This window comes from Ambystoma mexicanum, chromosome 2q (assembly GCF_040938575.1).
Source record: "Ambystoma mexicanum isolate Mex_15411 chromosome 2q, UKY_AmexF1_1, whole genome shotgun sequence".
NCBI classification, from domain to species: Eukaryota; Metazoa; Chordata; class Amphibia; order Caudata; family Ambystomatidae; genus Ambystoma; species Ambystoma mexicanum.
The window spans coordinates 173,082,234-173,109,959 of NC_090924.1; the positions used below are offsets into that span (position 1 = coordinate 173,082,234).

A 27,726-nucleotide genomic window follows, 5' to 3' on the forward strand; every position below is an offset into this window, starting at 1 on the left:
GGAATCAGATGTAACACATAGGCCATGATGCAGCTAAAGCAGTAGAGAGACCCCAAACACACCAAAATAATTACAAAAATAGCAGGAGCTCAGAAATGGTTACATGCACTCACTGCAAGCCCTCCTTGATAGTAACACACTGCAAAGAGCGTTGGCTAAAATAAACCTCTAGCAGTATCAAAAACACCAGGCTGATTGCCCAATCACGGTTTGGGAATGGGTTCAGAGGGAGGAGCGAAGCAGGAACCAGGATTCAGATGTAACACACAGGCCACAATGTAGCCAATGCAGTAGAGAGACCCCAAACACAAAGGAATTAATTCAAAAAAGAGCGGGAGCTCAGACATGGTTCCACGCTTTCACTTCAAGCACTCCTTGATCCATTAGCTGTTGAGAAGTGTATTTCTTCAAATGGTGTTGTGTTAGAATATTGCTAGAAATGGAAAGTGCATAGGAATGTCAGAAAAAGGTGCTGCACATGTCAATGTCATCCGCTTTGTCCAATAGAAAGGTGCTACATGTTATTTATGTAGGCCAAACACAAATTACACTGTAAAACAAAATTGGCCTGTCATGTTCTAGTGTGCTGCATTAATTCTCATCCCATTAGGGACATTCTTGTGAGCGGTCCAATTAACTGAAGTATTCATTAGACGTGTGTTCTCTTTAAATGTGACCAGAATTGTTGTGGTGTCTTAGATCTTCTGTGATCTGTGGTTATAAAAATGCATTTTTGGTCTGTTAATTAAAGAAAAATATATATATGAAATGATATAACATTTATAAAGCACCTGTACACACGTGTCTTTAGGTAGCACAAGACAAGGAGGGAAGACATAGGGAGGACAACACAAACAATCCTTCTAGGCCTACTGTCATTCGGATCGTGCATTTGCAATGCTAGAAGTGCAAGGGGAAGGAGAGGTGGATGTGCAAGGCAGAGGAAAGGGAAAGTGCAATCAGAGCAGCATGGCTATGGGTAAGTGCAAGGAGGGAGGGGGCTGTGGAGGTTACAGTTACAGCCCCTAAGTGCACAGCAGGCCAGTAGGCAGTCCAAAGGAAGATTGGTCTCTGGTTTGGAGGAACCTGGGTCATAGTGAATGTCTGGGCGAACCAAGCAAACCAGTCAGGGGTGCAGATAGGTAAGATAGCAAGGGAGCAAGAGAGAGAAGGCAGAGGAGAAAAGGAGGGTCTTGAGCTGCTTCAGGAACTTCAGGTGGTCCGGCACAAGTGTGAGGGGCAACAAGGCTCCTCTGCCTTCTCTCTCTTGCCCCCTTGCTAGCTTACCTATCTGTTCCAGAGGGAGGCACCTGCAGATGAGAGAGATCTACCCCCACTCTCTGCCTGGAGAAGCATCTGACCCTCAGAGAATCGGAGATAGCTGAGCGATGTGTTCTGGAAGGAAGGTATTTCGGAAGAGAGAGTTGGATGTAGTGCGGGTGCCGGGCCCCAGAAAACCTTGTGGATGATGCAGAGGGTCTTGAACTTGATCCTTGCAGCCACAGGGAGCCAGTGGAGAGATTTCAAGGCTGGAGAGATACGGTCCCAGGGCTCGAGGCAAAGGATTAGTCTTGCAGTCCTGCTCTGGATTAGTTGCAGGAGGCTGCCCACAACTGCAGGTGTCCCTCAACATAGTGAGGTCCTAGGTACAGTTGTGTCTGGCAGAGAGGTAGGTATTTGCCCAGTAGCAGTTCACATCCAATGTGCCCTTGGGGTGGTGGGAGGTCATTGCTTGCCTCTGTCTTTGACACTCATTCTTCACCTCACTAGCAGAGGACTATGGAAAGATCAGCATTCCCAACAGAGGTCCAATGAATTATTCTTTAGGTTCTTGTGCAAGAGTGAATCACAGAATCACAGAGGTAGTGTGAAACCCGTTCTTTTAAAGGCAAAAACCCACAAATGATTGGACCAAAGCTAATCTGCTTTGGGGGGCCAGTCCCTGTTCTAGTAGCAAGTGGACATTGCCTTCTAGAATCAAAACAACAGTGTGTTGTGCTGAAGAAAGTGGAGAAGAAAGAATGGCAAGATAGAGGCTGAGAGAAACAAGATGTTGGCACCTTCCTCCAGCTGTAAAGAGCTCATTCTGTCTGCACTAATCCTCCACCTTCCCCTTTCTCCCTGCCCATCTCGTTAGGATCAGAGACCCTATCGATGTGTGCCACACTCTGTGGTGTGAGGCTTAGACTTTTGTGAATGGGTGTGCCCTTTGATTCCTGTTCCCATGACAGCTTCCTGTGGAGTGGCTGTCTTTCTGGGAGGGTGTTACCTGCCCTCACAAAGGAACAAAGAGATGCAATCCTCAAGACTACAGTCTTGCTAGTAGCAGCAAGGACAGCCTGTCTTGTGGAGAATCCACAAAACCCTTCCACAGCTGAACTCAGCTTACATGCTTGACACATGTCTGATATCAAATTGATATGGCTTGGATAACTATGTGAGATGCTGACCACCATACCAAAATCGGAAAATTCCAAAATTGCCCATACTGATAGTGCAAGGCAAATGGGTGGGGTTGGTCAAATTTCACTATCGCCAGCACACCCTAGACTGGTATGCCAACCTTTGGCCAACATTTCAGCCCAAGCCCAAGCCCAAACATACAATCCCGAACATACAAACAAACATTCCCAAAAATATATACAGATTTAGGAAAGTGGTGCACATCTTAAATGCAGACCATCGCTGCAGAGAGTTGCCTCTCGCTACACCTGTGACATCTGAACCTGATCTGTGCCACTGGAGAGCAGGCGTTGCAGGTCAGGTTACTGATGCGACAGGCTACAGGTGTAGAGTATGCTTTTGGAATGGAGGTTGTAGGAGGGGAATCTGATTGACAGAGCACCCGTCCAGTGATGGAATTACCTATATCATATTAATCATGTAATAAAAACTAAAACAAGGGCCAATTGTCAATCTGTCCCAATATACAAATACAAAGCATGTATACAATCAAACAGTGCTAGATACTTTTGACTTTGCCTGTGTTTTATTGATGCTCCTATTCATGTGTAATGTTATTGTAAAATGCCATTGTATTTTACAGTACTAATGTAATATGGATTGTTATCAATATTAGAAAGGATCATGAGTTTGATCACATATGTGGTGTCATCAATAATGTCACTGATGAAGCCATTTGGATATCATGTATGATGTCATCAGTGATGTTGCTGATGAAATATTGTGTGATGTCTGTCACCATATGTTAGGCCATGAGGTGTGCATACCAAGGAAGGCTGATATATGGTTGTATAGCTAACAACAAGTAAATTTCAATTTAACAATAACATCCCTTCAGCTAAAGTTATTTCAGGGCATTTGAAGTTTTTTTTTTTAACTAAGTTTATATACATTATACATTTTTTTAATTATGATGCTGTTTCAATATGTAAGCAAACCATCATTTCTGATTCACAACAAATCTACATAGGTTCACAGTAGACATGTCCTATGACCAGGCCCATGATCTCACCCTGATTTTAGTTGAGTTCTCATGGGAATGAAATGAAGCCACGAACAGCAAGGCAGTGTCACTGGCACACGTGACTCAACTATACCGCTTGCACAGTAACCCTAAATGGGGAATTGATCAGCAGGGCATGCAGCCATGTCTTGTTGCACTATGCATGGGCATGGCCTCTATAAATACCCCTGTCACAGTGAGTGACCACTGGGTATGGGCTTCTGCCATCAACCAATCACAGTGACCCTAACTAGGTGCCCACTGGACCTTTTATCCCTACCAGTCTATTCTCTTGACACGGCCAGTGTACAGGGGCAGTTTTCATTGTACATAGGGTAAGCCCTTGGGCAATGTCACTGACACATTGGCTCTACCTGTGTGCCTGGTGATCCTAAAACAATGACACATCCTAAGTGCCCACCGGTCATGCCTTTCCGGCTCTGTCCAGTGGGCACAGTGCTTACAGCATGGCATTTCTCCATACTTCTAGCAGAGTATCCCTACCGAGTCGTTACTGGGCACCATAATCCTACCTTTGTGTCTCATGGTCATGGTCTACGGGCATTGGCAATTTTTGTGGCCATACCTAGATGGCACTGTGCCAGGGACATGGGTGTTGGCCATATCTAGGGGCACAGTGATACTATCTGAGTGACCACTGTACTTTGTCTGTGACAATTAACTCACTGCCATAATTAGTGCTCCCTAAGCATAAGATTACCGTTTTTGCAATCGATACTGCATCTGAGGAATGGAAATAGGCCATGACCCCCAGGAACCATACATACATTTCATGAAGCAAGGCAATATCCTGTTAGTGCTATTGTATTTAAGGTAACATAAAATGTATATTGTACTTATCACATATACCATTACATTAGGTTCACATTAGCAAACATCTGCTGCTACACAAATGCACTTTGCACATGTCCAATTGCACTACAATAGTGCAAATTCAGTGCTAATACCCAGACTGCCTTTGCTTTAATGCAAATATTCACTAATGATTTCCCTTATGTCCCTTATGTCCTGATTATTATTTTGTACCACTGAACTGATTACCACTGGGACAATGTATGTAGCAGTGATTTACACCATGTATCCTTCAAACAATGAGGTTCAGGCTATGTAACTTCTGACATTACTTTAAGCAGAACTTCATAGTTGACATCATGCATATTCTAGTAACTTTCTTTAGTAAATCCATTCCTGGGGTCTGCAACCTGTGGCTCTCTCGATGTTTTGGACTATGATTTCCATGAGACTACATGATCCCCTGGCATACGGTAAGGTTGTTGGCCCCCTTGACTGGCGTCCCTGTGTGTATTTGCAGGCATTTTTTAATGCATTTGTATCCTGCTTCGTTCTGTGATCCCTTGTGCCTCTCCGACCCTCTACCCTGTTTCCTGTGTGTTGCATCCACCTCCTGGCCCTCCCCCCTCCCCTGATTGGGCAGTTACACCCACCATGTGCAAGGCGGGCCTATGCTCTGTGCTTGCCACCTTGCCTCAGCCACTTTAGGTCTCTGGCGTGAGGTAAGGTTGCTGGCCCCCTTGTCTAGTGTCCCTGTGCGTATTTGCAGGTATTTTTGCATTTATTTGTATGTTGTTTCTTTCCGTGATCTCTTGTGCCTTATCGACCCTCTATCGTGTTGCCTGTGTGTAGCTCCCGCCTCCCAACCCTCCCCCTACCCTGATAGGGCAGTTTCACCCACCATCTGCAGCGCAGGCCTAGGCCCTGCATTTGCCACCTTACCTCAGTCACTGGCATGTTCCCTGGCATTTGGTAAGGTTGTTGGCCGCCTTGACTGCTGCCCCTGTGTGTATTTATGATATGATATGATATGATATGATATGATATGGCATTTATAACGTGCCTATACACAAGTGTTTCAAGGCGCAACGAGGCAAGGGAGAGGAAACAGAGGGAAGACAGAGACAACGATCCTACTAGGCCAGGTGACATTGAGATCGCGCAAGTGCAGGGGAGGTATGATTGTGTATGATTGCAGCCTGATTATGTAAATTAGCCATGTCTCATTGACTGGTGTCCCTGTGCGTATTTGCGGGTACTTTTAGAATTTATTTGTATCTTGTTTCATTCCCTGATCCCTTGTGCTTCCCTGACCCTCTTCCCTGATTGGGCAGTTTCACCCGCCATCTGGAACGCGTGCCTCGGCCGGATAAGGACCCCAAGGCAAAGAACAGCTCCTAAAGGAACCACTCCAAACCTTGTTAGCCAGTGGGGCCTGCAGCCATCAACCAGCAGCTACTGACAAAGTAAATGTGGTTCGAGCAGGGAGTGCAGCTATTACTGCTCCTCACTAAATTGCCTAATATGAACTTATCTTATCTTTTCTCTAATAGCATTTAGTCTGATGTGTACTGCCCACAGTTTGCATAGTATTCTAATCTCGCTCTTAGCCTGACTTTGGCAGTTAGCCTGATTGTGGCAGTTAGCCTGATTGTGTAAGTTAGCCTAATTGTGTCAGTTAGTCTGATCATGTCAGCTAGCCTAATTGTGTCAGTTAGACTGATTGTGTAAGTAAACCATCTGTCGCATTTAACCTGGCTGTGTAAGTAAGCTTGATCATATAAGTTATCCATATCTCGCATTTTGCCTGATTGTGTCCGTTACCCTGATTGTGTGTAAGTTAGCCATACTCTGCCACCCTGCTCACCCTGCCACCCTCCCACACTGCCTACGGGCCACTCCTTGCACTGGGGTCTGTATCTGTACCCATACAGTCCCCGGCCCCCCCTTTTCTCTTCTTGCACTTATCAGAACTACCCTGTCTGCTGCCTTAAACCCAGCACTTGCCAATTGCTGGCTGCACTACCACTGTTTGTTGCCTTTGTTATTTATTTATTATTATTTATCTGTTTCTCCTTTGCTCCACGCTCTCCACTTCTCCCCCTTCCATGCACTTTTCCCCTCCCCCTCTCCCATGCACTTTCGCATTCTCAATGTCACTGGGCCTAGTAAAATCGCTGTTTTGTTCTCCCCTGTTCCCCTCCCTTTCCTTGTCGTGCTCTGAAACACTTGTGTACGAGCACAACTGAAATACAATATCAATCAGTCAATCAATACCTCACATTTAGCCTTATTGAGTCAGACAGATTTAGTAAATTAGCCATCTCATATATAGCCTGATTGTGTGAGTTAACCTGATTGTGTACGTTAGCCTGATTGTGTGAGTTAGCCTGATTGTGTAAGTTATCCATGTCCCACATTTAGCCTGATTGTGTAAGTTAGCCTGATTGTCTAAGTTAGCCATGTCTCATATTTAGTGTGTCTGCTTTGGTAAACCATCATCTTTAAATATTACTGCACCTACTGGTGTACCCCATCTTCAGGCCATTCTCCCTATATCCAGGTGTCCCAAATCTAAGTGTCATTGCATTTACTGTTGTGAGTTTACTACTGTGTCCCCATTTTAGGCCGTTCGCCCTCTATCCAGGTGTCCCAAATCCAAGTGTTACTTCATTTACTATTGTGCTCCCATCTTAGGTCCTTCCCCTCTATCCAGGTATCCCAATTCTGAGCGATACTGCCTTTACAGCTGTGCCCCCATTTTAGGTGCAGGTATCACAGATCTGAGTGCTACTGCATATACTGTTGTGCACCCATTTTAGGCCCTTCTCCCTCTACCCAGGTGTCCCAAGCCTGAGCCTTGCTGAATTTGTTGTTGTGCCCCCATTCTAGGTCCAGGTACCTCAAATCTAGAAGTTACTAGTTTACTTTTGTGCAACCATCTTAGGCCCTTCTCACGCTTCCCAGGTGTCCCCCATCTAGGTGGTACTGCATTAGATGATGTGTCCCCATTGTAAATCCTTCTCCCCATCCCAGATGCACTAGCTACTGTTCCCTCTATTCCGGGCATCCCACGCACCAATCTGACTCTCTGAAATGTAGCCCTCGCATCTACAGTAGTACCTCAATCTCAGTCCCACCCAGCGTTACTCCTCCCAGTGCCTCAAAACTGCCCACCTCCAGCCACACCCTTACACGACCATGGCACTCAGCATACTCCCAAGCCAGACACTGCACTACCTAGATCCACATCCCCCGCACCATCCCGTACATCACTACCACATTCACCCAGACTCAATGATGCACATACTACCACACATCACACACCGCCACTCCCACATAGAAGAGCAGCTCTCAAGCACTCCAGAACAGACCTCATCCACCCAACACCATCCACTCTCGCACCCTCATTCTCAAATCCACTATCACACCTTCCCAGAATCACCCTCCCCGGATCATACCACTCCTGCTCTACACCACCTCTGCTTGCACCCTCCTTCTCTAACCCTTGCCAATGCTATTCCAGAATCATGCACGCACACACCGTCTTCCACCACAGCCCCACCTACTCACTCCCACATGGAACTCTCAGACTCCCTGGAATACACCCCCTCTGAACTTCATCCTTACTCTCAAGACACACTACCCCTCCCTCATACTCATGGAGCTCTCACACACTCCCACTCACACCCCTCACAACCCTCATCCTACACCCTTGCACCCTCAGTTCTGCAGCCACTTCAAACCTCATAAAACTTTGCTACCTCTGAGGCTCTCACTCATATCCCGCACACCCTCCTACCCATCGCAACCACCTCCCACCACACACACCCCAACTTGCTACCCAGAGGAACTCCCTGGCCCACCTTCAATCGCTCAATGAATACCCCACTACCAATCACTGGTGCTGACTCCCTCCAATCTCCAAACCCTCTTCACCACCCACACTGACTGAGGTCCCACAGCCTCCCACTTCCTCTCAGTGCCGACCCTCAAACTCTCAGACACGAGGGACACTCTGGCGCACCCAGAAACAGCTAACCCCTGCATCTTTCTCTTCATCCCCAATCCATTTTCTCATTGTCCCCCTCCTCGCCTCTCCACTTCCCCAGGCAGGAGGCTGTCCCACTCACAAAGCCTCCCACCACCCAGCATCCAACTCTCAGTCCACAGGAGCTCTCTGCTGCTCCCAAAGGATCAGCCCCTCTTCCAGCTGAACTCTTGAGCCTTCTTTTGGAAACACACCCTGCAGCCCCCCTGCCCCAGGCACACTCAGCTACACATGCAGAGTCCTCAAGACCCTGGCCTCCGCTCATATCTCACACAAGGGAATGCTCCCCTCAACCCAACCTCCCCCCATGTTCCCCAGGACCCTCCAAATACACACCCTCCATCACACACACTCCTGACCTGTCCACAAACTCACAACTACCACCACAGAGGAATCACGGGGGCGCTTTGACAGCTTACGCCCAACCCCTCCCCTGTCTGGGCACTATCTCCTCCTCCCTTGCCCCAACCACACCCACCTCAGCAAGCCTTGTCCACCCACCTACCACCATCTCCACCTCAATGACTACCCCTAAATGGCCTCACCTGGCAAGCCGCTTCCCCTCACTGAGCGTGGCACATCTTGCACTTTCCCGAACCATCGTCTCTACCCTCTTTTCTGCCAATCCCCCACCCTCCCACACACCTCCTCAGCACCGTAGACAAACATAAGTCAGAGGTAGACGATTAACCCCACCGTCCACTCTGCATACCTCTACTGCCCTACACCTCTCCATCCACCTTGCCTCTCATACCCCACTACCACGTCCCCTCTACCTCTCTTGTCCCCCTCCCCCTCTTTGCAGACAGCTCCCCATGTATCTCTCCATAATCCTGCCCCACCCTTTCCCAGCCCCTGTGCATCATCCCCTATCAACATCTAGCCAGACACCTCTGTACTATCTATCACCTCTCACCACCATGCCTCATCCCTCCAAGCCTTTTTCCACCACCTGAATCCACTTTCCCACGCCACTAGTAAGTCGAAGGCCTACACCACCCTCCATCTCTTCCCAGTCTCTACATACCCACAGCCCGCTACCACACCCACTAGAGTATCCCCCCACCGTGACCACCTCCATCAGTCCTATTACACTGCCCCTCCCAATCATCCCTCTCCCCACCACAAACACTGTCCCCTGATGACCCCGACCATCCCTGCAGAGCCAACCCCAGACACCCGGGGAAACACTGCTGCCTGTACCTCTGACAAGGTCACCTGCCTCCTCTTCAATGCCCACTCCGTAGCCAAGAACAAACATAGCATCTTTGCTCTCCTAAACTCAGAAAACCCTGACCTTATCTTCATCACAGAAACTTGGTTCTTGGACGACCTCAAGCCTATCGCTCATTAAACTTTCCCACCTGACTACTCACTCATCACCCACAACAGACCTTCCAGAGGAGGCGGATTAGCCATCCTGCACAAACCTCATATCTATATCACCTCCACTGAAAAACAACCCAGCACAGCTCACTGTGAATACCTCCTAGTCAAACACTTTGGGGGTCATTCCGAGTTGGGTGGTAAGGGATACCGGCACCGGTAAGGAGACCAGTGCCGGTAATCCCTTACCACCCAATTCCGAGGTCCCTTAGCTGGAACCGTAAAGGACGTATGGTCTAACCACAAGTCCTTTACGGGTCCTGTTAAGAGAACCAGGGTGCTAATAATGGGCCTGCTATTCGCGGGCCCGTTATTAGCGCCTTTCCCATTCCCATTCAGCCCTATGGGGGCTCAAATGGGAATGGGGAATGGTTGGTTGAATGGGGACTTACCGTGTCCTCCGGGTCGGAATGACCCGGTAAATCCCCATTCAACCAGACCGGACACGTACCCGGTATGGGAGGCAGCCATGGTGCTGAAAGCACCATGGCTACCGCCCAACTCGGAATGACCCCTTTCTCTTGCCTGCTCTTTCACACAGCTTCCTACTCATCTACAGCCCCCCGGGCTACTACAGACACTTTGCCAACAGTCTATGTGACTCACTAGCAGCCATTCTAGTTATCCACCCGGCACTCACCCTACTGGGAGATTTGAACATCTGGTTCGACGTCCCCAACAACTCCATGACTCTACCACTGGTTGACAGCCTTGAGGCTGTCCACACCCTCAATGCCATTTTCAGCTCTTCTGACCCCATCACCACGTCCACCCCTCAACCCCTCATCTGGACAAACCAGTCTGCCATACCTTTCTTGATCCTCACACATGACACCTCCCAAGCCATAATCTACCCCTACACTCAGTTCAAGTGCTGGAACCAGGTCATGGTACTACCAGACCTGGCCGAGGCACTACTAAGCACCCTTTCTTCACTCCCCACCACAGCTAGACCCTTACCCATAGAGCTCTACAAGTCCTTGCTAAACAACTCCCTCATTCCTCTAACCCCCTCCACGCCCTCATCCTTCCACATAGGACCTACCCCCAAATGGTTTACCCCCCTCTGAAGACTCTAAAAAAAAACACTACCACTCCCTTGAGCACAAATAGTGAGCTTCCAGAATTCCACAAAACAAATCAGTACTCGCCCACCACCACAGAATCTACAAATCAGAGATCCGAATGGCCAGAAAAGCATATTATAGTACAAGGATCCTGAACTTCTGGAGTCGCAGCAAAGAGCTCCACAGGATCATCACTGGATTCCTGAACCCTCCCTGCACCACAGCTCTGACTGCTTTATCACAAATGCTCTGTAATTCCTTGTCTGAACATTTCCCCAAAACAGCCCTAGACAGATGGCCACCATCAATGTCAAACTCTCCTTATTGTCTACCTGCTCTACTCCCACTCTACCAGGCCCACCCTCCTTCCATCCCGAGAACCCATCCTTCTGCTCCTCCAACTCTCTCGAGCGAGGAGTTCACAAAACTACTTTCTGACAGTCGACCCTTCGGCTCACCCATGGACCCTTGTCCTGCCTCTCTCCACAAAGAAATCTTTATCTCCAACTGCACAGGAGAACTGTTGAGGTCCATTCTCAATGACTCTCTCATCTCTGGCAAGTTCCCAGACTTCTTCAAAGTTCAGGTCAATCTCTAACACCAGATTCCTGGCAAAACTCATCGATCACACTGCCTACTCACAGCTCCATGGCTTTGTGAAATCTAACAATCTCCTAGACCCTGCACAATGAGGGTTCTGTCCATGCCCTGGAACAGAAACCATGCTGATCTCTATATGGGATGACTTCAACGTAGTGACAGTCGAATCAGAGGGATGCACAGCTCTTATTCTTCTTGACCTCTCGGCAGCGTTTGACACCATCAACCACATGATCCTCCTTGACAGACTGCACTCCTTCGGAATACGTGATTCAGCTCTCTCCTTGATTGTCTCATTTCTCTCTAACAGACAGCAAATCACCCTTCTGCCCTTTTCTTCTCCGCTGCTCACTGAGTAAGCACTGGAGTGACCCAGGGCGCCTGCCTCTTTCTGCTTCTCTTCAACATTTACCTGACCCCTCTCCGCAGCATCAACTGCTCACACAACCTCACTTGCTACAACTATGCGTATGCCACACAAATCACCCTGAAAATCCCTAAATCTACCACCGACCCCAGCCCTGACCTAGTAACATGTCTCTTAGACATTGACCACTGTATGATGACTAATCTTCACCTTCTGAGCCCAGGTAAAACAGAGATCATGGTATTCCCCCACCGACTTCCTGATGACCCTCATTCAGCCTCCCCCACGCCTACCACCACTGTAAAAAACTTTGGCTGCACAATGAACTCGGTCCAAACTCTGTCTCACCATATCAACAATACTTCCAAAGCCTGTTACTTACACCTCATGCTCCTGAAGCATATCTTCCCCTTCCTTACCTACCCTATAGACTGGCTGCAATTATGTCCATTGTCATGCCCAGACTTGACTATGCAAACTACCTCTATCTGGGTGCACCGGCCTACCAGTTAAACAAACTCCAAAGAGTACAACACTCGGCTGACAGACTGCTTCTTTCACTGGGAAGAAGGGACCACATCTCACCGGCTCTTCGCACCCTACACTGGCTTTCAATTGGATGCAGGGCCACCTTCAAATTCCTATATATTATTCACAGAGGGGTGCACAAATCAGGCCCCAAATTTCTACAAGATACGGTTACGCCTTACCACCCAACTCACACCCATGGGTCAAGCACTGCCCTCTTCCTAGTGGTCCCGACCTCCAATTTTGCTAGGATCAGAGGGTTAGCCTACTCAACCCTGGCACCATCTCTGTGGAAATCATTGCCTGCCCGCATTAGACGCAGCCAAGACTACATGGCTTTCCAGAAGGCACTCAAAACCTGTTTTTTTGTCTAAAAACACACAAGGGAATGCAGTGATCCACCCTACCTACCACCATGACCGACACTTGGCGTGGTAACCCACTGATTTCAGACCCCGCCATAGACTGTCAGGCCTCATTCTATCCAATTACACCACCTGGAGCCTTGGCCCAGTCTTGGAACCCGAATCGTTTCAGGATAGCAACAGAAGTTCTGTACCTGACACAATTTATTCTTCACCTCATCCTCAAAAATTCTGTACGCTGTGAGGCCTAAAGCAACCATAACAATGAATCATGGGCAATTGTGCTAGACTCGAAACCCGAGAACCAATAACATTCATAAGCCTGATCAAGGCTATGCAATTATGCACTATGCAATCAGCCAAACAAGGCACCTTCCAATTAACCCTATGCACCTGGTAATGTAAGAGCGGAACTAGATACCGATGGCCGTCGGGCAGTCAATCTGCTAATCACACCTACCCTTGTATAAGTATAGCAGAACCACCCACCAGTAATCTATCTAGCAAAACTAACAACCCAAGCACTAATAGCACTTACGAACTTGATCATTGCCCTTCAAATATGATATGATATGATATTTTATTTGTATCGCGGTCATACACAAGTGTTTCAAAGTGCGACAAGGCAAGGGAGGGGAATGAGGGAGAACAAACAACGATCTTACTAAGCCCAGTGACTTTTTGAGAATGCTCAAGTGCAGGGGAGAGGGAAGGGGGAAAGTGCAGGGGGGAGGGGAAAAGTCGAAAGTGCTGAGCAAAGGATAAAAACAACAAGTGGTAGATCTGCCAGCAAGGAGGCAAGTGCTAGGTTTAAGGCACAGACAGGGGGTGTCTGATAAATGTACATAAGGAGACTTTAGGGTTACAGATACAGACCCAAGTGCAAGGATTGCCAGGAGGCAGTGTAAGTGCGTGGCAGGTTGTGCATGCACCTGGGCCTAAAATCAGAGGGTAACCAGGTGCACGGTGCCAGAGCAGAAAGATCAGCAGGGGAGAGGAGAGAAGGCAGAAGCAAAGAGGAAGGTCTTGAGATGCTTCCGGAACCGGAGATGGTTCTCATCAAGTTTCAGTGTGGCAGGGAAGCTGTTCCAGAGGGAGGCCCTAGCTGAAGACAGAGATCAACCACCAACTCGATGCTTGGAGAAACAACTGATCCTGAGGGAGTTGGAGGTGGAGGAGCAAAGAGCTTGAGCGGGAAGGTATTTACAGAGGGAGAGTTGATGGTATTTTGGACCCAGGACCCAAAAAGCCTTGTGGACAATGCAAAGGGTCTTGGATTTAATCCTTGCAGCCACTGGGAGCCAATGAAGAGATTTCAGGGCTTGAGAGACACAATCCCAGGGCTTTAGGCCAAGGACAAGCCTTGCAGTCCTGTTCTGGATGAGTTGCAAAGGGCGGAGTGTAGAAACAGGTAGATTTAGAAAGAGGATGTTGCAGTAATCCAGCCTAGAGAGAACCAGGGCTCTAGAGACAGTAGGCTTCTGGGGGAAGGAAAGGAAAGAAAGAATACCCATGAGGGAGTGCAGTTGGAAGTTTGACTTCTTAGAGACATCAGACATGTGGGAAGAAAAGGAAATAGGAAACTATGCACTACACTATCAAAGCAGGAAATGGCTTTGCTTGCTAATCATACATACCTGGAAATCCCTGTGGAGAATTATAATGCAAGGAACATGCTAGCACGTATACTTGTCTAACCATAACTTTCAGAAAATGTCCTAGTACAACTTCTTATCCGGAATTCTATGTAGCAATTTGCAGACCGAGGACCCCAACAGTATCTATGCAATAGCAACTTGAGTTTTTGGGACAGATCTACCTGTCACCACCCATCAGTCCTCGCCAAAACAATCTGACCCATCAAGAAACAAGGAGCTACCACACCCTCGACAGGAACTGGAAGTTGAACAGGAACAAGGCTCCCCTGGAAAACACACAGACACTCAAACACACCACTATACCTACTCTTTCCTCTGCACCAACAAACAATAAAATGCAGCTACACCCCTTGATTAATTTGCCCTAGCTGCACACAGACTAACACTCCCCCACATTCGCCTCACCAGTCTTTGGAACGCGGCTACACCCCTTGACATTTTGACCTAGTTGCACACATAACGTGTGTCTCAAGCAACCAGCACCACCAGAATACAGATAGCACAGTCCATTGGTCTTGCTGCACACATTCTACTGACCTTACCCAACCACCCCATCACACCTACACATCACCAATTGCACTCTGGCTGCACATATACGGTGTGCACCTACGCACGTTGTTCCACACTACTCTCTCTACTGACCTGAACTGTGGTCCCTGAGGTCATTCAACCCACAGCGCTTTGGAATCATAACAATGGTAAAAGGTGCTATACAAATGCAAAATAACAACATAACATCCTGGATACGATTGATGGGAATTTTAGTCCAAAACATCTAGGGCACAAAGCTTGTAGATCCATCATCTAGTCACTGTATCAAGGTGGATCAGGCAGTATTTCACCAAAATAAGCTGACCTCCTCAGTATATTGCTAGAAGTATATTGCAGGCCTAAGCACATGCATGAAGTGGTGAGAGGTCCATTAATGACAACTTTATGATGATCCTATTCTTCCACGATGATATTAATCACAATTTTGCAATAGGTGTCTAAATTATGTATGCAAAACCGGGGTCACTTGCCATATTTACGCACTAGTTTAAAAGGCATAATCCATTGCCAATGTCTTCTGTGAGTGACAAGGTTACGATGTTGTTAAAATACGTGTTTCTGTGTTGTTAATAATTGAAATGTTAACATCAAAATGTTGTGACCTACAACACTTTATCTGTCTTTTAAAAAAAATATTGTTTGTGATAGTAAGAATCCTTCTCTTAACAGAGGCATTATTGTTAGCGGTGATTCCAACTTCAAATTAAAAAAAAATAACGCTTGTAAAATGTTTTATAGAGGCACACTATATATTACAGAACGGAAGAAGTAGCCTCGCCACTAGCAGATCCCCCAAAATGAGTCAATTGTATTATTTACAACAAAGAAACCAAAAGAACATGAAGAGCACCTTCTAACACATCATTGCCGAAAACTGTTTCTTCCTAAGTGCATAGAAGTAGTTACTCAATACAAAATAAAGTCAAGAGCAAACGAATAGAGAGTGTTTCTATACATCCTAGACTGGAAAAATAAGATCTTCTATTGTTATCATCATGTGGTCTTCTGACATGTACAGAACCTTGGGCCTAGCATATGTAACTGCTTATCGTGCCCATCAAGTATTAAGAATTGCAATGGCGAAGTACCTCAATTGCCTCAGCGCTTGTCGCTCTAATGCTCCCATTCCTTCTATCCTGTAGGCAACAACAGAGACCCCTAAAAAGAAACCAGACCCGGTCACATCAGAGACGGTTGTGTTTTGGGGGCTGCGACTCTGGCAAGTGATTGGAGTTTTCAGCATCTTTGTCCTGGGAGTCAGTAAGTCACAATTGTTTGTCTTGTTTTGGTGTATGCCGTGGACAGTTATTATTGACTTGGGGGCCAGTTCATTCATAGAAAATGTTGCCAGGAGTAACTCTGAGTTACTCGTGGACACAAACGTTTATTAGAAGTACTGGGCCTCATTACGACTCCGGCGGTAGCCATGCCGGTAAAAAAAGCACGCCTGCTGCCAGAGTTGTGTTTTTTGCAGCATCTGCTTTGGGGATTTTCTGGGGCTATACAGCCCCGGTGGTCCCGGAAACAAGCCAGGCGCCAGAAAAAGTAACTCCCCATTCCCATTCGAGTCCAATAGGACTCGAATGGGAATAGGGAGCACGGAAGCATCGACACCGTGTGCAACAGTGCCAGTGCTTCCGTCAAAGTCTGCGAGCAGGTCAGACCTGGTGGGTGGAAAGGCATCCGGCTCGCAGACTTGTACTCTGCCGGTCTGGTAACAACGGTGCCCGGTGAGCCTACGTGCACCGTTGTTACCAGACCGGCAGGGTCGTAATGAGGCCCACTGTCTTACTTCTTGAAGGGACGAGTCGGTCAGTAGTATGTCCGTGTTACTAACAGTTACTTCATTCGGAATCAAATGGGGTATCTCCAGGGGTTATTCACAGTTAATCCGACAAACTCCCTATAGATTAATTCCTTATATTTACAGTCAGAAGAATCAGGTATTATTACACACTTTTGCTGGATGACAGTTTTTTTATCGATTTTGTTTGCCACATTTCATTACCACTTTTTTGCATGTTTGATAAACGTTCATTGATCCATGAATCATGTGTAGTAAATAGATGACCTGGGCTTTTCACAATGCCTGGGTGCCTCCTTGGAAGCCACATGCTTGTGTCATGCCTTCCTGGAAGATTTGGAATTGGTGACAGTCGCCATTAGGATGTTCCATCACGTATTAGACCACTGATGTATGCATGGTCTAGTTGTTCTTTTCAATATGGCTGCCACCAGGCATATACTGCAACGCAATCGGCTCGCCGGTGCGTTGCACCTTGGATCCTTCCGTGCATGACGCTCTCTCTAGTCCTCCTGTTTGCTATTCTTAGCTGATCCCGTATCTCTCTCTGTGCTTAAGTATTCGCCTCTGCTTTGCCTGCCTTACGGGTTCCGTTCTGTTTTGGAATCCTTGGACTCCGGCTGACCCTGTTTTATACTTTCTTCCATACTTCGCGGTTCACCCTCTCCTCTCTCTTTCCTTACCTGTCCTGTGCGCTTGTGTATCTTCTGGCACTTTATCCTGCCTCTCTCCTTTCTGGCCCATACTCGCTGGACTCTCCTCCCGTCAGTTGCCGTTGCTACTCCTAGTCACCACTCGGCTACGAAGCCTCTTGATACTGGATCTTCCGTATTTGTTTATTTACTTCCTGACGAGCTTCCATTCTGTCTCGCGTATCGGAAATCCATCGGAGGCTATGCTCTACGGAATCCGCCCATCTGATTAACATAGAAGCTTTCGATCAGCTATCCTCGCCTTTCAACATCACCTGAGGATTGCAGGGTTTTTCAGCCCGGAGGCTTTTCTCTGCATTCGGGGCTTGCTCCAGGGGGGGCCACGCTGTTGGGGGTTTCCCCTACCGACAGTGTGGCATCCCAAGGAGACAGACCTTACTTGCTGCAAAAGAAGGAAAGGAAGAAAGACATTACATCAAGGAAGTCCAGAAGGAAAAAGAGGAATATAGAAGAAGACACAAGCTTCAGTGAAGAACCAGGTGAGGAGGAAGGGAGGGAGTTTAATAAGGAGTTTGACAGCGTGCAACACCAAAAGGAAACCATGGCTTTGCTTGAACAGTACCAGGAACTGGTCAACGCTATAAAGGGTCTAACCACTGAAGTACTATCCCTTCGCTCAGAAAATGTGACCTTAAAGCAACAAATAGCAGCCCGCGATGATGGGGTTCGTGGGGATTTACCTCCCTTACCATTGCCTTTTGGCAAGTACGATGGCAACCCTAAGACCCTAAAAGAGTTTCTTGATGCCTGCCAGATATATTTCACTTTTCGTCCAAAGGCCTATGAGTCCGCTAGGGCTTGTGTGGGATTTTTGGTCTCCAATCTGGTTGGGAATGCCCTGGCATGGGATCAAGCTGACCCCATTATAAACGACTATGCAAATTTCACACAACAGTTCAGAGCTCGGTTCGAAAGACCCGAGGTCCAGTTCTCCACTTATGAGGCGTTCCTAGATCTCCGACAAGGATCGCAGGATGTTCAAACTTATGTCTCCTTATAAGGGCGGTTGGCTACATATGCAGGGTGGCGCAGATTCAGCACAACAGACCCTTTTTTGACGCGGCCTTCAAGAGGACATTAAGGATGAGTTGGCTCGGACAGCAAGACCACAAAGTTTCTAAGAACTTGTCATGTTGGCCCTACAAATGGGGTACCGTTTGGCGGAAAGGAGATCCGAAAAGAGAAGGAGTCGGACAGTTCCACCACCTATGGTTACTCCTTTCCCTTCCGGGGAACGACCCATGACTTCTACAGGAGAAGAACCCATGCAAATCGGAACGACTCGAGGACCCTTGACACCCGAAGAGAGGAAGAGAAGAAGGGATCTTGGGTTATGCATGTATTGTGGGTCTCAGAAACACCTGTTACGAAATTGCCCCGAAGTCCCTCCAAGGCAGTCGGGAAATGCCGCTCCCCGGTCCTAGTCAGGGATAGGTCGGGGGTAGTTGCCATCAGTACCTGTAGTCTTTCCAAGGCATAAAAGAAGCAGGACGATGGGAGTCTTATGGTGCTGAAGGTGAAGTTATCTATTGATGATGTCGAATGGGAGGCCCTGGCCATGTTAGATTGTGGGGCTGCCGGCAATTTTGTTGACATAAGTTGGGCAGAAGAGAATCTTATTCCCATCCAACACAAATTTAAAGAGATACTCATAGAAGGGGTTGACGGGTCTCCTTTGTCTTCAGGCCCTATTATCAAAGAAACTCAACCTCTCTTGACTACAGTCTTCCAACATAAAGAGAATATAATCTTTGACCTCATTAAGGCTGCTCATTTCCCCGTCATTTTGGGAATGCCTTGGCTGGGTCATCATAATCCTTCCATTGATTGGGCAAAGAATACTGTGACTTTTGATTCCTCCTATTGCCAAGGGAATTGCTTCAACCATACACAATCTGCATCCCTTGAAGAAACTAAAGAAAATCTTTCTTCAGTAGTTATTGGCTTGATATCTAAACAATATCAGGAGTTCCAGGAAGTATTCGAAGACAAGACCTACTACCTTCTTCCTCCTCACAGAACAGAAGACTGTGCCATAGAAAACACACTGGGGGCCTCCATCCCGTTTGGAAGAATGTATCCCCTGTCCATCCCTGAACGACAGGCCCTTAAAGAGTACCTGGAGACAAACCTTAAGCATGGGTTGATTAGAGAGTCTAGATCACCGGTAGGCGCTTCTCTTTTCTTTATCCCTAAGAAAGGAACCACAGAGCTTCGACCCTGTATAGACTATCATTGCCTGAATCAATACACCATCAAGGATAGATATCCCATGCCGTTGATCAAGGAAATCCTGGAGGCAGTACAACGGGCATCTATCTTCACCAAATCGGATCTTCGGGGGGCATATCATTTGTTGCGAATAAGATCAGGCGATGAATGGAAAACAGCATTTCGGACCCCTCTAGGTCACTTTGAATATACTGTGATGTCCTTTGGACTTGTCAATGCCCTTGCTGTATTCCAGAGGTTCATGGACAAGTTATTTGCAGATTTATTGTTTGTATGTGTAGTAGTCTATCTGGATGACATCCTGGTAAATTCCTCCTCTCTCACGGAACATCGAAGACATATGCATGAAGTCCTGGAATGCCTACGACAAAACCATCTGTATGCTAAACCGGAAAAGTGCTTGTTTGAAGTTCCATCGATAACATATCTGGGGTACATCTTATCTGAAAATGGTATTCAGATGGATCCAGACAAGATCAAGGACATTGTTAATTGGCCTACCCCTAAGACGGTAAAGGATATCCAACGTTTTCTTGGATTGTCGAATTTCTACCGTCGGTTCATAAAGGACTTCTCTGACAAGGTCTAACCATTAACGGCTCTACTGAAGAAGGGGATACGATTTAAGTGGGGTTGAGAGGCTGATCTAGCATTCATTTCTCTCAAACGAGACTTCACTACCACCCCCATTCTATGAAAACCTGACCAAAGTCTCCCGTGCATCATAGAGACTGATGCCTCGGATGGAGCTACAGGTGCAGTTCTTCTTCAGGAAGGGGAAGATGGATTTGAGCATCCCATAGCTTACATCTCAAGGACTCTCAACCCCAGTGAACTCAATTACACTGTAATTGAGAAGGAATTGCTAGCTATATGCCAGGCCTGTGAAGAGTGGCGACATCTGCTACAAGGGGCACTCCATAAATTCTCCGTCAGAACGGATCACCACAATCTCTGGGTCCTCCAACAAATGGAGAGTAGGAATCCACGACATGCTTGGTAGGCGTATTAATTCTCCCAGTTTGATTTTATTCTCACCTATATACCTGGTACGAAGAACACCCTGGCAGATGCCCTGTCTCGCAACCACCAGGAAGAGCTAAAGGCCCTCCCGAGGGGTGTGACGTTACTTGCAGGCAAGGAGATCATAGCTACAGTGAATACCTTTCTCGAGAAGGTCGAGGACCTTTCTGCTCCAACAGTTCTGCCTCTGGATTTGAAGACTTCTCTCCAAGTCAAGGATGGTTTCTATTTGAAGGAGCATGCCTTATATCTCCCGACGAAGGAACTTCAAGAGCAAGCTTTAGCATGGTGTCATGACCTACCATTAGCAGGAAATAAGGGAAAAGGGCGACAGTCAAACTCCTTTCGCGTTACTTTTGGTGGCCCAACCTACGCAAGGATGTAGCTGTTTATGTCTCCACCTGCCCAGTGTGCGCCACAGGTAAAAATTCCACTACTCGACCAATAGGACTGCTAGAGCAAGAAGCTTTGCCTTCACAACCTTGGTCTCATATAACCATGGACTTCATCGTGGACCTTCCCAGATCTAAAGGTAATACGGCCATTATGGTAACGGTTGACACCTTCTCTAAGCTGACCCACTTTTCACCTCTTCCCGGTCTTCCATCTGCTCTTCAAACAGCTACAACCTTCCTTAGGGAGATAGTTAGATTACATGGCCTACCTACGACCATTGTGTCTGACCGTGGATCCCAATTCACCTCGTCCTTCTGGTCTTCTTTATGCCAACAAATGGGAATCTGTCGCGCACTATTGTCAGGGTACCACCCACAGGGTAATGTCCAAACAGAAAGGCTCAATGCGACACTTGAACAATATCTGTGGTGTTTCTGTAGTCACAAACATGAAGACTGGAACTGTTATCTACATATGGTGAAATTCACATATAACAACACCTTTCATATAGCCATCAAGATGAGTCCCTTTCTGTGTATTTATGGATATCATCCTCGTCCTCTTACTTTACAACTCTCTTCCTTTACCAAGATGCCATCCATCGAACAGCTAATGGACACTATTAGAGAGATGCACAAGCTTGCCAAGACTTCTCTGGAGGAGAGCAGGAAGGGTTACAAGAAGGCAGCCAACGCTAGTAGGTTATCGAATCCTTCCTGGACTACTTATACTCGGGTTTGGCTGTCAACCAGGCTCCTGCCTAGATGGATCAGGAAAGGAAAGTTCTCACCCAGATATATTGGTCCATTCCCTATTCGAGCCCAAATTAATCCTGTAGCCTTTCGCCTTCGACTCCCTATCAGCATGAAGAAGATCCACCCTGTACTTCACACCTCACTGTTAAAAGAGTACAAACCAGATCCTAACCATAGAAAGATACCAAAGCCAAAGACCTCACCCCCTCAGATGAAGAAGAATACAAGGTCTCTCGTCTAGTGGATTCCCGATATAGGAAAGGGAGGCTGTAATACCTGGTACACTGGAACGGATACTCTGAAGCAGAATGCACTTGGGAACCAAGAAGGAACATACATGCCACTTTTCTCATTCAGCGGTTCCATAGATTACATCCGGGGAAGCCAGGGGGCTCCCTGAGGAGAAGCGGGTATACTGTCATGCCTTCCAGGAATATTTGGAATCGGTGGAAGTCGCCATTAGGATGTTCCATTATATCTCCCGACGAAGGAACTTCAAGAGCAAGCTTTAGCATGGTGTCATGACCTACCATTAGCAGGACATAAGGGACAAAGGGTGACAGTCAAACTCCTTTCGAGTTACTTTTGGTGGCCCAACCTACGCAAGGATGCAGCTGTTTATGTCTCCACCTGCCCAGTGTGCGCCACAGGTAAACATTCCACTAGTCGACCAATAGGACTGCTACAGCAAGAAGATTTGCCTTCACAACCTTGGTCTCATATATCCATGGACTTCATCGTGGACCTTCCCAGATCTGAAGGTAATACGGCCATTATGGTAACGGTTGACACCTTCTCTAACCTGGCCCACTTTTCACCTCTTCCCGGTCTTCCATCTGCTCTTCAAACAGCTACAACCTTCCTTAGGGAGATAGTTAGATTACATGGCCTACCTACGACCATTGTGTCTGACCGTGGATCCCAATTCACCTCGTCCTTCTGGTCTTCTTTATGCCAAATGGGAATATGTCCCGCACTATCGTCAGGGTACCACCTACAGGGTAATGTCCAAACAGAAAGGCTCAATGCGACACTTGAACAATATCTGTGGTGTTTCTGTAGTCACAAACAGGAAGACTGGAACTGTTATCTACATATGGTGGAATTCACATATAACAACACCTTTCATGCAGCCATCAAGACGAGTCCCTTTCTGTGTATTTATGGATATCATCCGCGTCCTCTTACTTTACAACTCTCTTCCTTTACCAAGATGCCATCCATCGAACAGCTAATGGACACTATTAGAGAGATGCACAAGCTTGCCAAGACTTCTCTGGAGGAAAGCAGGAAGGGTTACAAGAAGGCAGCCGGCGCTAGTAGGTTATCGAATCCTTCCTGGACTACTTATACTCGGGTTTGGCTGTCAAATAGGTTCCTGCCTAGATGGATCAGGAAAGGAAAGTTCTCACCCAGATATGTTGGTCCATTCCCTATTCAAGCCCAAATTAATCCTGTAGCCTTTCGCCTTCGCCTCCCTATCAGCATGAAGAAGATCCACCCTGTGCTTCACACCTCACTGTTAAAAGAGTACAAACCAGATCCTTACCATAGAAAGATACCAAAGCCAAAGACCTCACCCCCTCAGATGAAGATGAATACGAGGTCTGTCGTGTAGTGGATTCCCGATATAGGAAAGGGAGGCTGCAACACCTGGTACACTGGAAGGGATATTCTGAAGCAGAATGCACTTGGGAACCAAGAAGGAACATACATGCCACTTTTCTCATTCACCGGTTCCATAGATTACATCCGGGGAAGACAGGGGGCTCCCTGAGGATAAGGGGGTATACTGTCATGCCTTCCTGGTAGATTTGGAATCGGTGGAAGTCGCCATTAGGATGTTCCATCACGTATTAGACCGTTGATGTATGCACAGTCTAGTTGTTCTTTTCAACATTGCCGCCACCAGGCAAATACTGCAACACAATCGGCTCGCCGGTGCGTTGCACCTTGGATCCTTCCGTGCATGACGCTCTCTCTAGTCCTCCTGTTTGCTATTCTTAGCTGATCCCGTATCTCTCTCCGTGCTTAAGTTTTGCCCCTGCTTTGCCTGCCTTACAGGTTCCGTTCTGTTTTGGAATCCTTGGACTCCGGCTCACCTTGTTTTATACTTTCTTCCATACTCACGGTTCACTCGCTCCTTTCTCTTTCCTTACCTGTCCTGTCCACTTGTGTATCTTCTGGCACTTTCTCCTGCCGCTCTCCTTTCTGGCTCATACTCGCTGGACTCTTCTGGCGTCCTCCCGTCAGTTGCGTTTGCTACTCCCAGTCACCACTCGGCTACGAAGCCTCTTGATACTGGATCTTCCGTATTTGTTTATTTACTTCCTGACGAGCTTCCATTCTGTCTCGCATATCGGAACTCCATCAGAGGCTATGCTCTACGGAATCCGCCCGTCTGATTAACATAGAAGTATTCAATCAGCTATCCTCGCCTTTCAACATCACCTGAGGATTGCAGGGTTTTTCAACCCGTAGGCTTTTCCCTGCATTCGAGGCTTGCTCCAGGGGAGGCCATGCTGTTGGGGGTTTCCCCTACCGACAGTGTGGCATCCCGGGGAGACAGACCTTACTTGCTGCAAAAGAAGGAAAGGAAGAAAGGCATTACATCAAGGAAGTCCAGAAGGAAGAAGAGGGATACAGAAGAAGACACAAGCTTCAGTGAAGAACCAGGTGAGGAGGAAGGGAGTTTAATAAGGAGTTTGACAGCCTGCCTCTGCTATCACTCCAGTCTTTAGGCACCACTTTGTGTTTCTGTGTTCGAATTTGGTGCAAAAAGCAAACGTTGATGGGTTGCAAAACCTGAGCACACACTTCTTATGCAATGGGAACATCTCTTGGATGTAGTGCAGTTGATTGTTTTGCAGCGCATTTGTGACAGTGTAGAAGGGGAGCATTGTGCGCAATCAAGCTCGGCCCCACCCTCACAGAGGACTATCCAGAAAGTGCTGCTAGCCCACCTCCCGGTATTGTATGAAATTACAGAGGGCAAAAAATCTGAAGCCCAAAAGTCCGACCCCTAATTGTTTGAATATGTGTATGTTGGGGGGGGGTAAAAAAAATAAAAATGTATAGGGGTAAGATGATGGGGCTGTAGGGGGTCTCCCCCACGCATATATATGAGAACAAATGGGAAATAAAACATTAAAAAAACAGACTTTTGGGACTCTGACTTTTGGATTCGGTCATTTCACGTAGATCCCACCACCCATCCAACCTGAGTTCATTAATGCTGCAAGTAGTGACCTCAGGAAACATACCTGGCCACACTGTACATGCGTAACTTCGGGTGGCACAAATTGGAGGTGGGATTTGTGGATGGACATTCCTCTTGTTGATGGGCACAAACAATCTAAATTAAATGGTAGCCAGAGGAGTTCTTTTTTAAAGGTACAGATGTATTGGCTCCAGTGTTTGTAGCCATATATAGTTTGTGATTCTCCATTTTTGAGGGTGTGTGAATAAACACAGGGTTGTTTGCTCGGTCTATCCAAGCGCAGCTACCCCTCACTGAAGATGGGCATCGAAGTACGAATATGGGTGGGTGTGCCTGTGTTCTAGTGCAGAGCGAATGTGGCTTGCCGTTAACGTTGTGGGGCAGCATGGGGGTCAAGACTGTTTTGTGAATAGTTGTATTCTTTATTTCTTAGCAGAAGCAAGCTAAAAAACGATGAGATCAGACAGGGCCAGCCTTAGAAGCTGCCGCGCCCTGGGCAGCAAATACAAAATGTGGCGCCCCTCCTTTCCCCCCAAGTGCCCCTAGTCATGCGGCAGGGGGGCGCCAAATTTGGAATTTTTCAATGGGCTTGGCAGCCGCCCTATTGTTATTTAATGTGCTCCAGCGGAAAACATTTAATTGTAATAGGGCACCTGGCGCGCCTTCTCCCACCAAGCCAGCTCGGGGGAGACCTTGTAAGACTGCCCGGGCTGGCATGGGGGGTTCTAATGGCAGGGCTACCTGGGCGGCTGCCCCGCCCACCGTGCCCTAAGGCCGGCTATGGGACCAAAAGCATTCTTAGCGGTGCATTTATCACTTTATTGTGAGTCTCCCATAGTGGGAGAGGGTATGACACAGTAACCTGCCCACTGTAGAAAGGATCAGATGCTGAGGTTCACTCAACTACAGGGACTCACGAACAGAGCAGATACGAAGGGGAAAGAAATTAGATCTACTCTTCTTCATATACAAATCTTACATTTTATTTAAATATCATTTTCTAAGAAATCTTTTTTGAAAAAAAAAACAATTTTTAAGAAAACACAGAACAGACACTGGTAAGACATTCTATTGATAGTTCACACTCATGTGTCATGCAAACTCAGTCTTCCTAGCCAAACACAACAAATGACACAAAATAATCTCTCTCAACCAAAAAAACAGCAAGTTAATCCTTAAAACTTTTAATCACATCCTCAAAAATGCTAAATAATGCACACATTCATAGAGCATAACCAATATGACTCCTAATCACCCAACATGTTGAATTCCCATAAAGTCATTAATAAAATTCTTCAGGGGGTTTTGGATAGATTTCTGTGTCACCAGCTGTCTTTGTGAACCGTGTATCTTGCTCTTAATTATTTTGTCCTGCTCTGTAAGTGCCCACTGTGCCAGGTAGAGAAGCATCACCTCACTGCCGAATCCCAGCAAGGTATACCCATGGGCTGGGCTGCGCGTGCTCCAGTGCAGAGGGTTGGACCTGGCAGAGGCCGAGCGTTGGCCACTCTTATGGGGGCGGGGTGAAGACTGTGATTCATGGAATTTGTGCGCCGAAAAAACAGGGATTTTTGCGCCATTCTGCCTGCAAATCCCCATTTGTTAAACAGGGATTTGCGGATAGAATGGCGCACAAAACCCCGTTTTTTGGCACAAAATTCCATGAATCACCAAGTGGTTGAACCTTGCAACAACAGCATAAAGGAGCAAAAAAGCAATGGGTCAAGCATTTAGATCCATAACTTTTTGTAGTTTCTATTGCCGTTTGATACTGGTCATTCTTTAGCCCCGCGCATCACCTTATGTTTTCATCTGAGCACTCTGTACTCTGAAACCTTAAATACATAATTTCCCCAAATTAACCAGCTGCACTCTGCCAGCACAACCTCTGGAGGTCTTTATTCTCCTGGAGAATAATTAGAGGCAACTCTATGAAGATATATTCCTGTTAAAACGTTCATTTATACCAAAGAATGAGCACGCCTGTAAGCACCCTGTAGGCGGGGCGGGTGGAGCATAGGAAAGAGTGTCCATTTCAATACTGTTTTTTGTTATTATATGCACGTGCAATCAAGGAACATTATACATTTTTCGAAGACATAACAAGGTTTTACTGTAGAATGATGTGCCGTGCAGAAAGCGCAGAGGATACGCAGAGCTTGCCGATTAAATGGAATAAAGGATAAAGGTAGAACGGAGAGAACAGAATACAAATCATTTAGTAAGACTGCAAGAAACCTCAGCTGAAATTACACATTGCCCCAAAAAAGAAAAAACAAGTTCATCTCGAGCACTTTTGCTGTAACACGCAGCTATCAGCTGAAGCCTTCTCCAGGCGTTTCCTGCATAACTGAGTCGCTTAATCCTTGAAAATATGAGCATGCACTTTTAAACCTTTAAGAAGCAATATGCAAATCAGAGCATGTTTACTTAGAGTGTTTAAACACCATTTTACTTCAAGTGTTGAATCCTAAAAGGTATCCATGCCTTGCAGAGAGGTGACGTGCTTCATCAAAGCACTTATAAAGGAAAACACCTAAATGGATCTCCCCAGAACAATTTTACCAAACTCACAACCTAAGCTAGCGGTATAGTATATATATTATTAGTAGCCGCTTAGCCATTGTGCTTGCATACAATAGGCGGAGGATGGTGTTCTATGTGGATCTGTGTGATTTTACCGAACCCAAAGGTTCGACTCCCAAAAGTTCAATTTTTTTTTATTTTCCG

At 46.9% G+C, this 27,726-nt stretch overlaps 1 protein-coding gene across 1 annotated transcript in view; it reads left to right on the forward strand.

Annotated features, from left to right (window-relative positions):
- The window catches only part of TMIE (transmembrane inner ear), a 658,893-nt gene that overhangs the window by 510,743 nt on the left and 120,424 nt on the right, over positions 1-27,726 (forward strand). The window contains exon 2 of the mRNA XM_069647090.1: positions 15,996-16,113. Coding sequence (XP_069503191.1) covers positions 15,996-16,113 — 118 coding nt within the window. The remainder of the gene's footprint in view (positions 1-15,995; positions 16,114-27,726) is intronic.